General features: G+C 43.7%; 1 protein-coding gene across 1 annotated transcript in view; it reads left to right on the plus strand.

Moving 5' to 3' along the window:
• Window positions 1-398: 398 nt before the first annotated feature.
• Window positions 399-17187, plus strand: part of F9 (coagulation factor IX) — a 29490-nt gene continuing 12701 nt past the window's right edge. The window contains exons 1-5 of the mRNA XM_006115451.4: window positions 399-553; window positions 5977-6140; window positions 10231-10255; window positions 12339-12452; window positions 15693-15821. Coding sequence (XP_006115513.2) covers window positions 481-553; window positions 5977-6140; window positions 10231-10255; window positions 12339-12452; window positions 15693-15821 — 505 coding nt within the window. The 5' untranslated portion in view covers window positions 399-480. The remainder of the gene's footprint in view (window positions 554-5976; window positions 6141-10230; window positions 10256-12338; window positions 12453-15692; window positions 15822-17187) is intronic.

The raw sequence follows: 17187 nt of genomic DNA on the forward strand, positions 1-17187 counted from the left end.
AAATCCCCCGCGGATTTCCCTACGACTCCTCATGAAATTTACATGCCCCTTCCGGAAAAGGGGCCAGTGTAGACGTAGCCAGAGGGGTTTAAGCTGGGGGCTGTAGGTGATGACTAGTGGTGTTCTGTTCTTTTCCTTGTTGGGCCTGTCTTGAAGCAGATGCCTGGGTACTTGTCTGGCTCTGTCAGTCTGTTTCCTCACTTCCCAAGGGGAGGTTGGCAACAACCAGTATAAACCCATCGAACCTGGCCCACAGTGTTTCTTGAGGTTTGAAACTATGCAATAGATCTAAGCTGTCCAAAATTAGACTGGTTACTTCCCCTTTCACATCCGAGCTGCCATTTCACAGAATCCTTGTCAAACACACATTTGAGGACCGTAAATTAAAGGGTTACCCACAGTAAACAAACAAGGGCCTGTACTTTGGAACAATCGATTCAGCTTCTCTGTACTTGCGTGAGCAGAAGGATTGTATGGTACATGAAAATGGAAAAAATCTCTCTCATAATCACCGCTGGTCTTCTAGGATCTCTTCTCAGTGCCGAATGTACAGGTTGGTTCATTTTAAACCTAGCAAGGCCTCTGCTTTTTACTTGCTTTCATAGGTTGGATTGCATTTCTGTCCTCTGACAAGGAATAGTTTACCAGCAACAAAATTCACATTGTAATTGCTGAATTTTATAGGTTCTCCATTTAAAAATATATCCTCTTGAGAATAAAAGATATATAGTTTCTAATGGTGATCAAATTAATTCCTGCGCTGCTTTTTATTTAAAATTTGGGACTTTTCTGATACTTAAAAATGGCTGAATCTAGAGAAATTCCTTGAAATTAATAGACATTAATACACATAAAAAAGAGGAAAAGAGATTCATAAATTAGTTTCTGTGCCTTTTACTGCATATGTGACTCTCAGAACAAACTGTTGCATACACCAGTGAAAACATGATGGCTGTGTCTAGACTGGCCAGTTTTTCCCGGAAAAATCAGCCGCTTTTCCGGAAAAACTTGCCAGCTGTCTACACTGGCCGCTTGAATTTCCGCAAAAGCACTGACTTCCTACTGTAAGAAATCAGTGCTGTTTGCAGAAATACTATGCTGCTCCCGTTTGGGCAAAAGTCCCTTTTGCACAAAAGGGCCAGTGTAGACAGCTGAGATTTGTTTTCCGCAAAAAAGCCCCGATCGCGAAAATGGCGATCGGGGCTTTTTTGTGGAAAAGTGCATCTAGATTGGCACAGACGCTTTTCTGCAAAAACCCATCGAGAACAGTTTGGTCAAAGAGCAGGCATTTCCAATAGAAATGAGGTTGTTACTTCACATATTGAGGTGCGATCTGCTTTAAAGATTTCAAAGGTAGTTTTACCAATTACCACTAGGGGAGCAGGATCAACACCCACTTATGGAGAAGATCATACCACCCCTCAGGTGGAGTTGTGAGGTTGCATTCATGTTTGTGTAATGTTGGTGGGAGTCGGGGGAGGGTGGAAGAGACTGTATATCAGAGTATTATATTGTTATTTCACTTCAGATCAGACAGCCTGCCCTATCTGAGAGGATAAAATATTTTCAGAGTGTTTCCTCACTGATTAGAATTAAGAGCCTAAAATACAGTATTTCTTACTAGAGAATTCTGTGCTACACCCAGATATTGGGAACCTCAGGGACCCAGGCAAGAGACAATGTATTTAAAGAGTTTCATGGCTTCACTTAGTATCAGCTGATTCTAGGCAGCGGTTTCCCTGGGGATGGAACAGCATGTCCATCCTATAGCCTTTTATCCAGGATGTTGTTTTGCTTTTGAGAAGTCTTTTGCAGCATCAGCACATGACAGCATTCCCTGGAATGGCAGAAGGGCAGTAACTGGAGTTTGAGGTGTGCTTTGTGCTATATTTTAAATGCGGCAGCTGAAGAGTCACCATTTATATCTGGTGCACGTAAGTCAATTGGAACAGGTGCCTGCTATGTTCCTATTGGCTAGACGCGTCCAGGAAGCGATACAAGGTGAAGATGTTGCAAGGTGAAGATGTTCTAGTTTGGGTGTAATTAATCTGGAGACTAGGGATGTGAGAGGTTAACTGGTTAACCAGTTTACCAGTAAGCATTACCCTTACTGGGCGATGCTTACCGGTTCCAGTTAACCAGTGGGAGCAAGAGCAGCTCCCTGCCCACAATAGGCAGGGGAGCGCTCCAGCCCTGCAGGGTCCACCATGGACAGCGGCTGCTCCAGCTGTCCAGAGAAGCCCCTGTGTACGGTGGGCCTAGGCGTGTTGCAGACAGAGGCTGCTGCCTACAGAGGGAGGGGCTGTTCTAGCCCAGCTGTGATGGACACCCACCTGCCCCCCACAATCAGTTCACCTGCTTAATCAACTATATGGGATTTTACATCCCTACTGTAGACTAACTGTGGGAAAAAGCAGCACAGCTGCTGAAGCAAGCAGGGTGAAAGGCTGATCGGACTATCCATTTTGTCCCTGAGCTGCACATATCTTGGACTGCCCTGGACCTTTTGCAGAGTTCAGCTGCAAAATGGCAGGTCCCAATGTCAGAGTCACCACCAAAAGAGGTGGATTATTACCAGAGGGTAATGTGGAAGAACCATCTTTGCTCGTATGATACTACGCCAGGCGATCTGTCTACCGTAACTGCCTTTGCATTTTAAGAGTGAGCTAATCAATCATCAGACATTCAGATGCTCAGAAGAGGAGGGAAATCAATTTTTGATCCCTCCCCCTAGCACAAAACCAAGCTATTGCCATCAGTCAATTGGTGTGAATAGTCACAAGTCTCTACCAGACCTGCTTTCTGAGAGAGCACAATTTTTTACTTCATCAAGACTTAGGACAAGGTGGTTCTATTAAGTTCGAGTATTTAATTCTCATAGGATCCTTATTTCCTTTGCTAATTGAAAGTAAAACACCAGCACAAGGAAGACAGAATTGTAACCTTGTTTTGCAGTTTGCATTGTTATAAGACTAGTTGGAAGTTCTAATAATGACTTGCAGACAGACTTCCAGCTGAAGGTTCAATTCCTTGGTGGGGAGGGGAGGAGAAATCCAGAATGTCTCCAGTTGAGTTCCTTGGAATTACCCAAGTATAAATCTGGAGTCAGGGCTTTATTGAAGTCAGAGGGAGTTTGTCTGATGAATTCAGGGGGTATTTAAAAAGGCACTTGGGTGTGTCTAGACTGCAGGGTTTTTTTTAAAAAAGTGGTCTTTTTTTAAAAAAAAAACTTCCCCTGCATCTATACTGCCACCACGTTCTTTCTAAATTAAATTGAAAGAACACGGCGTTTTTTTCTACTGCGATAAACCTCATTTTACGAAGAAGAATGCCTTTTTTCGAAAGTGCTCTTTTGAAAAAAGGCATTCTTGAATGCAAACATGGCTTTTTTGAAAGAGAGCATCCAGACTGCCTGGGTGCTCTCTTTCAAAAAAGCGGCTCGCTTTTTCGAAAGTACTGGTTGTAGTCTAGACGCTCTCTTTCGAAAGACGTAGCCTGAGTGAGAGCAAAAACTAGCCGTAGCCCGAGTGAGAGCAAAAACTAGCCTTCTAAAAGCAAACAGATTCTGTCTGGTTGTTATCAATTCTCACAAATTCCCTTTCTAGTCCTTGTGCTGAGTTTCTTCATCCTCTCGCCGACTATCAAGTAGCAAATGAAATTTATTTCCATTTACTCAGACATTTGTAAAAGTATGACTCTTATCTGAACAAGAAGCTACACAGCAATACTGTTTCACAACCTTAATGGCCATCTCTAACCCCAAACAGAACTGACAGCACCATCTAGTGACTACGAGAGGCTTTAATGTCTTCCACTCAAAGCCTGTTCATTTTAAGAAAAGTCCTTGAAAGTCTGGCTTTCAAATAGGTGATCAAGAAGCTTCTTTGTTTTAAAAAGCAGGTCTGTTCAAACACAAGGCAGTGTTTGTGGTGTCAGATGAAACAAAGTACAATGATATCTAGAACACAGCAAAATGTGTCAGGAACCAGAAATTTGGTTCCTGACAAATTTGGGAGTATTTGAAAGGTGCACCATCACCTCCCCCCACCCAGGTTTCCACCATCATTTAAACTGCTAAATGGGTGCCCCCACATTTCCCCACCCTGTCCCTCTGGGTGACCATCCCTGCACCCCCTCTTCCTGTAGGCACCATTCACCCCTGTCAGGGACACTGAAACCTTGATAAAATATTGCTCATGCTAGGCTGCCATTACTAAAGTCTTCAGTGGGGAATTTTCCAGTTGCAGACTAACGTGGATACCCCTCTGAAGCATTTTAAGGGGTGTTAGTTCTGGAGAAAAAAATTAAACAGTGTTTGAAGAGAGAAGACAAATTGTATTCATCTCCTTCGGATTGTCTTCTAAGACGAAATTCACCCCTCTGAAGAGGGTCACCATAAATCTTGTGCATTATTTACATCTCACTTGTGCCGTTAGCCTCTCTGCACTAGAGTGAAGATTGCCTCAAACAAACAAAAACAAAACAAAATCAACCAGCATTTTAAGACATGATCTACACAAAGCTTTTGTACTGTTTAGGGCTATGTCTACATTGGCAAGATTTTGCGCAAATACTTTTAACGCAAGAGTTTTTGTGTTAAAGTATTTGTGCAGGAGAGCATCTACACTGGCATGTGCTTTTGTGCAAAAAATGTGCTTCTGTGCAAAAGCATCCATGCCAGCGTAGACATTCTCTTGTGCAAGAAAGCTCCGATGGCCATTTTAGCCATCGGGCTTTCTTGCGCAAGAAATTCATGTTGCCTGTCTACACTGGCCTCTTGCGCAAGAACAGTTGCACAAGAGGGCTTATTCCTGAGCGGGAGCATCATAGTTCTTGCGCAAGAAGCAATGAGTTCATACATTAGAACGTCAGTGTTCTTGTGCAAGAACTCCCCGCCAGTGTAGACAGGCAGCATGTTTTTGCGCAAAAGCACCTGCTTTTGCGCAAAATCATGCCAATGTAGAGACAGCCTAGCTGTTTTGGTTATGAAGGTGGTATTTTTAATTATACTGTCATACCAGTACAGCCTCTAGTGCGGACACAGTTCAGTATAAGTACCCTCTGTATACAGGGCTGGGAATATGCCAGTGATTTTAAAACTTTCTCTCATGATCCAGTTGAAAAAAGTGTTGATGTTGCACCCCAATATAATTTCACTAGAGTGTGGGCTCCAGGGTGGGGCAGAGGATGAGAGCTTTGGAATGATGGAGGGGGCTCCAGCTTTGGGTAGGTCAGGTCTGGAGCAGCGCCTGGTCAGCAGTGCAGCGGAAGCGGGGGATGGCGGGGGGTGAAGGCAGCTTCTTGCCTCTCCTGGCACCGCAGACCATGCTGCCCCAGAAGCAGACAGCAGCAGGTTCCCAGCCAGTGGGAGTGTGGAGCTAGTGCTCAGGGCAGGCGCAGTGCATGGAGCCCTGTGTGCTCTCTTCCCCTCCCACGTCTAGGAGCCAGGCCTGTTCCCAGCCATTTCTGGGGTGCAGTGAAGTGTAGTCTGTGGTGCCAGGAGAGGCAAGTAGCCTGTCTTAGCACCCCCACTGGTCACCTGATTCCCCTGCAGCAACAAGACCAACTGCCTGACATTCCACGACTCAGTACTAGGTCGTGACCTATAGTTTGAAAACCATTGGAATAAGCTGTACTAGAATATGCATGTTTATACTGGTGTAACTGTATCCATACTAGGCAGGGCTGTATTGCTGTATGAATACCAATACAGTTGAAGCGGTATTACTACTACTGCATTTAAACAAGGCTTTAATAAATTATTATATTGGAAGGCCAAATTGGGTGCATTTTTTTCCTGCTGGCGACTTACTCTTGACAAAGTGTGCAATATTCCCCACCCATGATGACTAGATGGGGTAAGCACAGGCATGAAAAGCATGGCATTTGAGAACACAGCACATCCCCTGACAATTAACACATTGAGGGGAATGTACCATCCTGTAACTACGGCTTGTGGCGTTTTTTTAATTGCAGTTTTTATCAGAAACGAACAAGCAAGTTCCATTTTGCACAGGCAGAAGAGGTACAATTCAAATAGACTGGAAGAGTTCGTGGCAGGGAACCTCGAGAGAGAATGTATAGAAGAAAAATGCAGCTTTGAAGAAGCACGAGAAGTCTTTGAAAACACGGAAAAAACAGTGAGTGTTGTTATAGCAGAGTGATAAACACATCCACCCTTGTTAACCTACAGGGAAGGGACAGGAAGGGAACAGGACAGGAAGGAAACTGCTCTACTCTGCACTTGTTAGGCCTCAGTTGGAGTATTGTATCCAGTTCTGGGCACCGCATTTCAAGAAAGATGTGGAGAAATTGGAGAGGGTCCAGAGAAGAGCAACAAGAATGATTAAAGGTCTAGAGAACATGACCTATGAGAGAAGGCTGAAGGAATTGGGTTTGTTTAGTTTAGAAAAGAGAAGATTGATGGGAGGACATGATAGCAGTTTTCAGGTATCTAAAAGGGCGTCATAAGGAGGAGGGAGAAAACTTGTTCATCTTGGCCTCTAGGGATTGAACAAGAAGCAATGGGCTTAAACTGCAGCAAGGGAGGTTTAGGTTGGACTTTAGGAAAAAGTTCCTAACTGTCAGGGTAGTCAGACACTGGAAAAAATAGCCCAGGGAGGTTGTGCAATCTCCATCTCTGGAGATATTTAAGAGTAGGTTGGATAAATGTCTATCAGGGATGGTCTAGACCAGTGTTTCCCAATTTTATTTGACCACAGTACCCTTTTAAACTCAGAAGAATTTCGAGGAACCCCTACAGCCAGGGGAGGCGGGCTTCCAGTACACCATTATTAAAGTAAGGATGCTAAATAAGGCCATGGGATCAACATTCTGTTTAATTGCACATCTTTAAAAATATCACATTAAATGTGTACAAAAAATGAAGCTTAAAAACTAATATGAATTATATTGGCAACTTTCAATGCAAAGAGTGGTTTTTCTTCTTTTCTTGGCAAATTCTTTTAATATTTGATTTAATACTAGAAAATTGGATTTGCATATCTGGCACGGGATTCAGTTGATTTCTGTATTTTGTTTTTGTTGATGCATAATTCAAAAGCCCAGTTTCGCACAGTATGTGCTGACGAAGGGTAACAACTGACGAATTGCATGTCTTGATAAAGATGAATATTCTTGATTTTGACAGAAGTCTCCCCAAAATGTTAGAGAAACATCTTTAAATTGTTTTATTAATTGGCCGTCTGAAGTGATTTTGATTAGGTTTTCATAATCTTGCATAGAAAAGCCAACGGGCTTTTCTGTTAAACTTAATGGATTTTGAATCCAGTTATGGTTGTCATTTATGTTTGGAAAATACTTAATGATGTTTGTGTATAAATTGCAAAGATGATCTGCAATGTCACTACAAATATCTTCATCAAATTTGCCTTAATTTTCTTCATCGAAAAAATTCCGGGTGGGAAAACACTCCAAATTATTTTGTCCTACAGATGATATCCAAAACTGTAGCTTACATGACAATGGCAAAATTTTATCTCTCTCATTAAAAATATTTACGTTCTTTCCTTGCAGCAACAGATTTACTTCATTTAGTTTTGTAAAGATGTCTGCAAGATATCCAACTCTCGATAACCACAAAAAGTTTGTTAAACAATAAGACAGTTGGAATTTGTGATCCAGCAAATATGTGGAGAGCTCATGATGCAACACAAATAATCTAACCAGAACTTTGCCTCACAATAGCCACCTGACTTCTGTATGTAGAAGCAGGGCTGTGTGCTGACTACCCATATCTTTACACATAATTTTGAGCAGTCTTGATTGTAATGGTCGAGTTTTTATATAATTAATAATCTGTACTGCTTTGTTCAATACATTAAGAGAGGGAGAAACATTCTTAACTACCAGAGCGTGTCTGTGGAGAATGCAGTGACTGCTGGTGCAGTTTGGTGCTATGTTTTTTATTTGTGTTACAGCAACAGCCACTGTTCCTACCACTGCTTTGGCACCATCACTGCACACATCAACACATTTTTCCCTACTTATTTCATGTGTTTTCATTAAGTTATCAATAGAATTGAATATATTCTCACCAGTCATATTGGTTGGCAAAAATTCACATAAAAGTAAGTCTTCAATAGATCTATTAAAATAATGGACAAATACAAGCAAAACTGCAAGACCTGCAACATTAGTGGACTCGTCTAATTGTAATGAATATTCATCACATAAATGCAGACAAAAAATAAGCTCCTTCTTGATGTCAGCAGCAAGCTCGTGAATACGATGCATGACAGTATTGTTTGATAGTGGCACAGCCTCAACTTTTTGACAAGACTCCTGATCCAACATGCACATTACAATATCTTTTGCACATGGTTTTATGAGTGATTCCCCAACAGTGTGTGCTTCACGGGCAAGTGATATATGATAGCTAACTTTGTAAGACCCCTCTGTTGCATTGTCTTTATCTGTTTTGGCAATTTTTTACATGAAAAGTTTACTTTTTTCAAGCGATTCAAGCTTCCACTTAAAAAAAACTAATGTCTTTATCTTTGTATTCTGAATGATTTGTTTCTAAATGTCTTCACAATTTAGCAGGTACTAAACAACTATTGGAGAATATTTTGTTGCAGAGTACACACTGGGCACTTGGAGCATCTTTATTTCCATTGCTTGTGAATCCAAATGATAAATAGTCCTCGCAATACCCACGTTTCTTATTATTGGTCTGTAATTTTTCATAATTAACTTGAACTGCCTTGGTATCTTCCTTGCTGGTTTCAGAAACAACATGGTTGCTTGAAATGCTCACTTTTTTCTTTAAAGTTCCTTCTTTAAGCCAATGATCCATGGGGAATTTTGGTATCAAGAATAATGTAATCCTATGTGTAGATACTATTAACTTGTATTTTTAAAGTCACACACGTGAGCCACGCTTCCTGACAGTGGATATGGGGATTTCCGCTTCCTGACAGTGAGTAAGGGATTTCTGGTGTTATATACCTTGTGATCGCACCACTGATTGACGGCACCCTCCACCCCACTCTGCATTTCCAAAGGGACCTAGTAGCAGCAGTAGCTGCTGGTCCTGCTTCTGTTAATCAGCACAGGAGTCCTCTTACCCCCCTCCCCCGCCGCCACTCTGCCTTTTCATAGGGACCTAGTAGCAGCAGCTTTGGAAAGGCAGAGCGGCAGTAGGGGAGGAGGAAAAGAGGACTCTTGTGCTTATCAATAGAAGTGGGACCGGCAGCTGCTACTGCTACTTGGTCCCTTTGGAAAGGCAGAGCTGCAGCGGGGGAGGGGAGGTGGCTGAAAGCCCGGCGGGGAACCAGAGAAGGAGCTAGCGTCTTTGCGCATCGGGTCCCCTCTGTCTCTTGGGGGGGGGGGGGGTGGACGGATCGGGTTCTTGCGGAACCCTTACTTTCACTCCAAGGAACCCTGGGGTTCTGCAGAGCACCATTTGGGAAACACTGGTCTAGACAGAATTTGGTCCTGCCATGAGGGCAGGGAACTAGACTCGCTGACCTCTCGAGGTCCCTTCCAGTCCTAGTATTCTATGATTCTATGGAAAAAAAGCCTCTTTTTCTCAGAGTACAATTCAGCCTGGAAAATGGGCCAGCATAATACATCAGAAGAAGTGGGTTTTGCCCACAAAAGCTCATGATATTATCTATATATTTGTTAGTCTCTAAGGGTGTGTCTACACTGCAGGGCTTAACTTGAAATAAGCTACACAAATGGAGCTACATCAATTGCGTATCTTATTTCAAAATAGCTTATTTTGAAATTGGGAGCGTCTATACAGCACTTATTTCAAAATAGAACACTTTTCCTCTGACTTCCCTTACTCTTCGTAAAATGAGGGTTACAGGAGTCAGAGTAAGAAATCCTCCAGCTCGACACTATTTCGAAATAGCTGCCTGCTGTGTAGATGCGGACTAAGTTATTTCGGAATAGTGCAAGTTATTTCAATATAGCGTGGCAGTGTAGATGTACTCTACAGTGCCACAGGACTACTCATTGTTTTTAAAGTTACAGACTAACAGGCTACCCCCTCTGGGACCTATGTTCATGTGAGTCTTGCATAAGCCCTAATGCCTGTGCTGACCTATTTCATAAGAGGAATTTTAATCCTAAAAACTTTTTATTTGGATCCTATACCTAAAGTTTGGGGAGGCTTTACATCTTAGTTTAACTAAGTAGTTTAACTCTCAAGTTAAATATAAAAAAAAGTGATCATGTTATTGTTTCTTTGTTTTGTAGATGGAGTTTTGGAAAGGATATATTGGTAAGAGATTTGCTTCCTCCACCTTTCACATACATAAAGCCCCTAAGTAACAGGTACAGGTGTTCATCAAAAGAATATTTCTTATTTAATGGAATGTGCGCCACAGTAGAGCTATTCAAAGGAATGACTAGCACAATGAGGAATGTAGCTCCTCAATTTAGTCCTTTTACCTATTCTATCTGCAGATAATTCACCATGTTGGTTTTTACATTTTATTTGTAATTGTTCAAAGAGCTTGAGTGGACAAGTTTCACTCTGTGAGCTGATACTGACAGCTTCCTGTTTATGGTGTGCAATTGGTCTTGTGCCATACAAAGAATGTTTCTGCTTCAATAGAAAAATGAAATGTTATGGTTTGAGAACAATAGCAAGTTTCCCAATTGCATGCATATATGGTTTTGTGACCAGCCCCTCTCTAAACATTTGTGTGAGGACATCATGTTTGCTTGGCGATAGCGTATTAAAGAGAACTAGGAATGTGGCCAAGGCAGATAGCTGTTTGGAATTCAAACAGAAGCTCACAAACACTTGTTTTGTATCTCTTGTCCAGCTCTGCTTCACACTGACAATCTGTCCCTTCACTGCATGGTCTCTAACCCTCATTGCTCCATACACCTACCAAAAAAAGGAAAACCCACAACAGCAAACATAAAAGCTACCAACCAACCAAGGATGTTTTGGCACATGAGTTAAAGTGGCTTTGTAGGCTAGCTGAGCCCACAGACCATCTCACGCAGTCTTAAATAATTTACGAGAGTCAGGCCAGACAATACAAAAATTACATTTTCATTTTAAAATGGTCTGAAACAGCCATCATAATACAACTGAAATACTGAATTTTGGTTTTCTATGTTTGAAACGAAAGACCCCCTCCCCCCAAAAAAAGTTCTCCTTTCACCACTGTGCATGTCTGCCTTGTTTAGCACATGAGCTGCTAGTACCCACATTAGTGATGAGTGGGTGAAATTCACAGTTGTGCGGAGACCCATGTGGGACTTCAGCCTATTTGAGAACTTACCTGATGCACAGACCTTGTACTCTACACAGCAGTGAATTTGGTTGTGAGGGGCCATCTTCTGCTCCACACGAGCAACCTTTGGGGAGAGTCTCCCAGGCTTGCATCAAAATTCTCTGCTGCCCTGTGCTGTGTGTCTGCACAGGAGGAAAGGATAAGTGGGCGCAAAACTTTACTTCAGTAACGTAGTAGAGTTTTTATTCCCTAGTGCAAGCTGGTAAGTGGCTGCACAAGCCGTCGGGTGGCACTAAAACCTGTTCAGCCTGCAGGCTGGACATTCTGTAATGTGTTACATTTTACCTCCTATTTCCATTGAAATGAGGGGGTGTAGGAGAAAGAGGATCAAGCATTAACAGCTGAATTTGCTGGTGTCACCTGAAAGCATCAATCCACTCTTCCCCTTTTTGACTTTGCTATTTTAAGCATTTCAACATTGCTAACCCAATTGCCAAGTTTTTCTAAAACAAATTTTCTGATCATTGATGTTTTTCCTCACAGGAATTTCAGTGACTCTCAGCTGCCATTGTTTTAAGAGGTCTGTTTCTAGCCCTCACAGCTGTGGAGAAAAGCTTGAGACCTGAAAAATCAGGGTCCTATGGGAAACGCTGAAAACCAGGTGGCCATGTCACACTCTCCTCCAACGAAGGATGAGGAGTGAGACAGCTGGGTCTGCAAGTTCTGAAGGAAATCTACCTGCTAACTCCTGCTCACTAAATAGACATAGGTCCATGCTCTGATCTGACACTAGTGAGAATTGAGCAGCGCACAACTGAAGTCAGAGGAATTAACACACCAAAAGACTGAAGTGAGATCAGGTTTTGACACCATAATCAGGTCTGTGCCCATAACACATCTGCAGAGGTCACCTCAGGGTTGCCGCTGTGTCAGCGTGTCATGCAATTATTTTCCAAACACTAACGTTTCACTTAAAAAGGTAGTTTTCCGGTCCAAGCTTAATTTAACATTCGATATCCTGAGCCCTGGGCAGGGGGAGAAGTATACCTCTGAGCTTCAAAAGTGATAAATGCTCTTGCTTGCTAACTAACCAAACTTGTTTTCATTTCCAAGATGGAGACCAGTGTAATCCAAATCCATGTAAAAATGGAGCCCGTTGCGCAGATGATATTGGCTCCTACGTGTGCTGGTGCCTGGCCGGATACGAAGGGAGGAACTGTGAGCTAGGTATGTGCCAATGGGCCATGTTCTCTCTGCCCAATACCATACATAGCCACATGCACCGGGGAAAAATGGGTGTGAATAACTTCCATTCTTCTTGGGTGGTGTTGTATAAGTGCGGTCAATGACCATGCGACACACAGATGTAACTCTTTTGTAAATGTATTCCAGGTCTCTCCTTCTGGGCCCAATCTAGTGAGTCTTAGTAATTTAGCTCCTGCTAAAACAAGTCTCACCTCCTGCTGTTGTGTTCCCTGGTGTTAGCTAGGGTGGCAGTCACCACAAGTGAGAATCAGATTCAGAGCTGTTCGGTAATGTCATGCCTGCCAATACAAATATTTACATCACCTTTAGATTCGGACAAACCCTTCCCATAGAGATTGTATTAGTCAGGGATATTTAACTCCATAGGATAAATCCTGAGCCTAATGAAGATGATACAAGATTTCTTTTTCCCATTAATTTCAATGGGGCCAGGATTTCACCCCTTCTCTCTCACAACTTCTGGAGAGGAAGAGAGGCACCAAAGTTCACAGAAAAAACTGGAGTTTTCCCATTGACATCAAGGCAGCAGAACAAGAGCTATAGCACTGAGATTTGTTTAAAACCCTACACTTTCGTGCACTCAGGCGTTCATGAAAATAGAGACACTTCGGGTTTAAAGGAAACAGGGTCACCATCTCGTTGTGCCTGCCCATCCTTGGATTGAGGATAGCCAGCCTAATGAATGAGCACGACAAAGAGATTCTCTGTTCACTTGGGTTTTCGCTCCAGCAGGGACGAGGTGCAGATCCAGAAGGGTGTTTCAAATTGGCATCAAAGAGTCTCGAGCCACGTCCATCTTGTGGAGGGGAGGCTGGGACTAAAATAGCAATAGAAATGAGGCCCCAGGAGTGACTCTAAAAATAGTAAACAATCAGGTAAGCATGATGATAGGGACGGATGTGGCCTGGAGGAGGGGGAGTGGAGTTAATCTACCATGAAGTGATTTGAAAACTTGCTGAGAATTAAAACCGACCTGTTGACTATTTATTCACTTCTGACACCTGGAAGATGAGATTCTTGAAAGATGGGAAAGCGAAGGGGAGCATGCCTCAGAAAGGTTCACAACAAACTGAGTGTTGGTCATGGGCAATGGGGAATCAAATCTGGCACTTCTGGGTCTTATGCATCAGCCTCTACTACCTGAGGTAAAAGACTCAATTCTTAGGCCTTGTCTACACTCTGGCCCGCTGAGGGGGGAACAAAGAGGGTAGCTGCTCCAGGGCCCAATGATTCAAAGGGCTTGAGGCTCCCAGACATCAGTGCCACTACCACAGGAGCAGTGGTTGCTGGAGCCCCGGGTTCTTTAAATTGCCTCTGGAGTGCCACGTGACATGCTCCGAGCATCTCTCCGGGATGTCAGGGGGCCCTATGTAGCATGCTTTGGGCAGCACTGAGGGCTGGCTGCCCCTAGCCCACCCTTTCTGCCTGATGCCCCCCCCCCTTCCAGGAGCATGGACCCAGCCACCCCCACTTTGCCCTAGGGCCCAGTGAGTCTATTGGACACCCCCCCCCCCGTCTACATTACACCCTCCCCCCATCGATCTAAGATACACATGACACTGCAGATTTGATCCACTGTGTGATGAAGATAAGCCATTAGAGACCCATGTAGCAGACTCATCCATCTGCACTTACCAAGCTGCTACTAGAGGGGAAATAGATCACCGTAAGTTATCATGCCCTGCCATACTCCATACTCCTCCCTCCCCCCCACCCTCCTCCCATCCCTCTCCCCAGCTGGGGAAGAGCATCTCATGCTCCAAACGCTTCCCAGTTTTATTTTCTCTCCAGGCCACCACCCGTAATACCGACATCCCTTGCTGCAGTGTCAGGGACAGGGAGTGAAGTTGGACACAGGGTCTTCTTGCTTAGACAGTAGAGGCTTATGCCACAGAGTGGTCCCACTGCCAAGGAACAACACAGAGGCATCAGGATTACATAAGACTCCATTACAAGCTCCAAACTCAGTTTCATCAACAGCTGGGCTCGGGCTGGTGAGCGATTTGTGTGGATCCGGGAGGATTCACGGTTTGTGTTGTGGAAAACCAATAGTGCTTTTATTTGGTTAATGAATCAAAACCTGATTGACGTCAAATTGGAGTGAACCCAGAACTGTAAGCAAGAGTCAGAGTTCTAGCCCAGGGCTTGCACAGCACTCTGTGTCCTGACTCCAGACTGAAGAGAGAGGGGGAGAAGGGAGCGTGGTGGGGAATCTATGCAACCGGTAGCCAAATATTTGTCCAAACACTTCCAAGTGGCACTGCCAAGTTCCAGAGAACTCCAAAATGCTGAGTGGCCTTAACCTCACTGACGTCATTGGTTCCAGAACTGGTGCTTTGTAGCATACAAGGTAGCTGCCCTAGTGAACTCTGCTCCCTCTCCATACTGCCAAGCAGATCACTGAAATGACTGTCTTCCTGAGAGCTTGCTAGGAGACTGGGTCCTACCAGAGCAAGCCGGGCAGGCCTCAATAGGTGTTCAGTGGAAGAGCAATGACAACAAAGCCAAAGAGCTTTCCAGCAGAAAGAGATCAAGGGACCTACCATTCCACCATGACTTTCCACAATAATCCCACCAGTTTCATCCAGTTCCAGCTCAGACGTTTGCCATTTTGGGAAAATGGCTTTAACATGGGACAGTCGATAGGCCAAATCTGGACCACCAGAAGCTTTTGATCTGACCCCCAAATCTTCACTTGTTATTTTTTTGTATTGCTTTCTCTGAAGTCCAGACCTTGACCAAGAAATTTGCACCTTGGCAAAAAAATAATGGTGTGGCCCTGCTTTAACCTTTTGGTCTCATATATGCTGTCCATGTCTTCATTAGACAAGTGCATGGGTTAGACATGCTCATTCAGATGTTCAAGGCTGATAAAGGGGTTTAGTCACACTTTCAGATTAAATGGGTTTTATAGCTCCAGCTCCTTTAACACACACCAGGCACAAATTTCTCACTGTAGCACATCCTGATCAGTGGTTTCATTGGAAGGGAGGGTGCCAATTTGCTTCTACCATGCAACGGTTGGGATTGCTTACATGCTGGAATCTAAAGGCCTAATCTTAAGTGTTAACCTCCCCTAACTCCTAGACTGCTCCCAAAGTAAACAACTCAGTGATGTGCTTCTTAATCTGTGTCTCTTTCCAGCTGTGCATGGGTTGCACTTTTCAAGTATTTTATGGGTTTTGGTTTAATTTCTTCCAGATTCAACCTGTGCTACGAAGAACGGAGGGTGCAAGCATTTTTGCAGAAACGACCCATCCCACAAAGTTGTTTGCTCCTGTGCACCTGGCTATAAACTGAACGCAGATGGAAAATCCTGTGACCCTGCAGGTCAAGTTCTACAATGGTCTAAAGATTTGCACTGAGATTTCTAACGCTTCCTAGAGTGTTTAGACGCACAAATGACATTGAAATGAAGGCATACATCTAAAATCTTTAGGGTTTTTTTTTGAAATCTCAGTCTCTTGCTTCATAAACATGTTATGAAATGTGTAGCATGGCAGTTTAGCAATGGCTGTGGATATTTTGTTGTGGATAAGGGCCACATGTTGGTAGCATAAACCCATTTTCCTATTTTTCCTAAGGCCAGCACTCTACAGAGCAGGAATGGGATGCTTAAGAGTAGGCATGGGGACCACTGCTTATTTCAGGTGGCCATGGCCATATCTACACATCACGTCTACTTTTCCTCTGTCTGTGTGTCAGTATGACCCCCTTACAACATTGTCTGTGGAGCTCCCCAACTTTCGAGGGAGAAGCCATGTGTCCAACTGCTCTCATGTCCACAGGCTATCTAGCATGCATGCCATGTGAGTTCTTGCAAGTCAGAGCTATTACACTGTTAATCACACACATTCTTCACATTTGGGAGGCTGGGGGCTTTTAGATCACAGTATACAGAATGGAGAAAGTCTACATCCAGTCAGAGTGGGTTGCCATCCTATAGATGATCCCATCTTTGAACACCATTGGGAATTGTCCTCCAAGTTCTTTGAGAAGCTGTCATTAGAGACATGCCAAGCTAGTACTGCTTTTGGGTGCTATTTCTATTACACCCCTCTTTAGTTAGAACAAGACATACAGTAGATACTAAAATATGGAATCTAAATTTGTTGTTAATGAGGTTAAAAATCTTTAGAAAGGGGAAAAATGGATTTTCATGGTTGCAACTTTAGAAGCTTTACTTTAAAAAAAATCATGTCACAAGTTTGCTATTTTATATGCATAGCCCAGTAATGTAAGTGAGAACTAAGAAGTCATTGAAAAGAACAGTTAACTACAGAGATGGGCAATAATTTTTGGCTGGGGGCCACATAAAAAAATTTTGAAGTGGGCCCAGGCCACCCCGGAAGGGGCAGGGCCTAAAATGGAAGAGGCGGGCCCAAGATACTTCTGGGCTTCCCCATCCCCAGACCATGATTGGTCTGGGGGTGGGGAAGACTCTTTGCCCCCCCTCCCACTAAGCACCCGTGACCCTGGCAGGATGGGAAGAGGTTTTACATGTTCTCCTACACCCAGGCCAATTAGAGTCTGGGGGCAGGGGAAGTGCATGAAGTTTCCTTCGCCTTGCCAGGAGCACATAGATCTTCGAAGTGCTGCACGCTCCTGACAGGGTGGGAGGAGACTTCAAGCGCTCCCCCACCCCCAAGTCCTGATTGGTCTGGGGGTGGTGGAAGCACATGAAGTTTCCTCCGCC

The sequence above is a fragment of the Pelodiscus sinensis genome, chromosome 13 (genome assembly GCF_049634645.1).
Source record: "Pelodiscus sinensis isolate JC-2024 chromosome 13, ASM4963464v1, whole genome shotgun sequence".
Classification (NCBI taxonomy): domain Eukaryota; kingdom Metazoa; phylum Chordata; order Testudines; family Trionychidae; genus Pelodiscus; species Pelodiscus sinensis.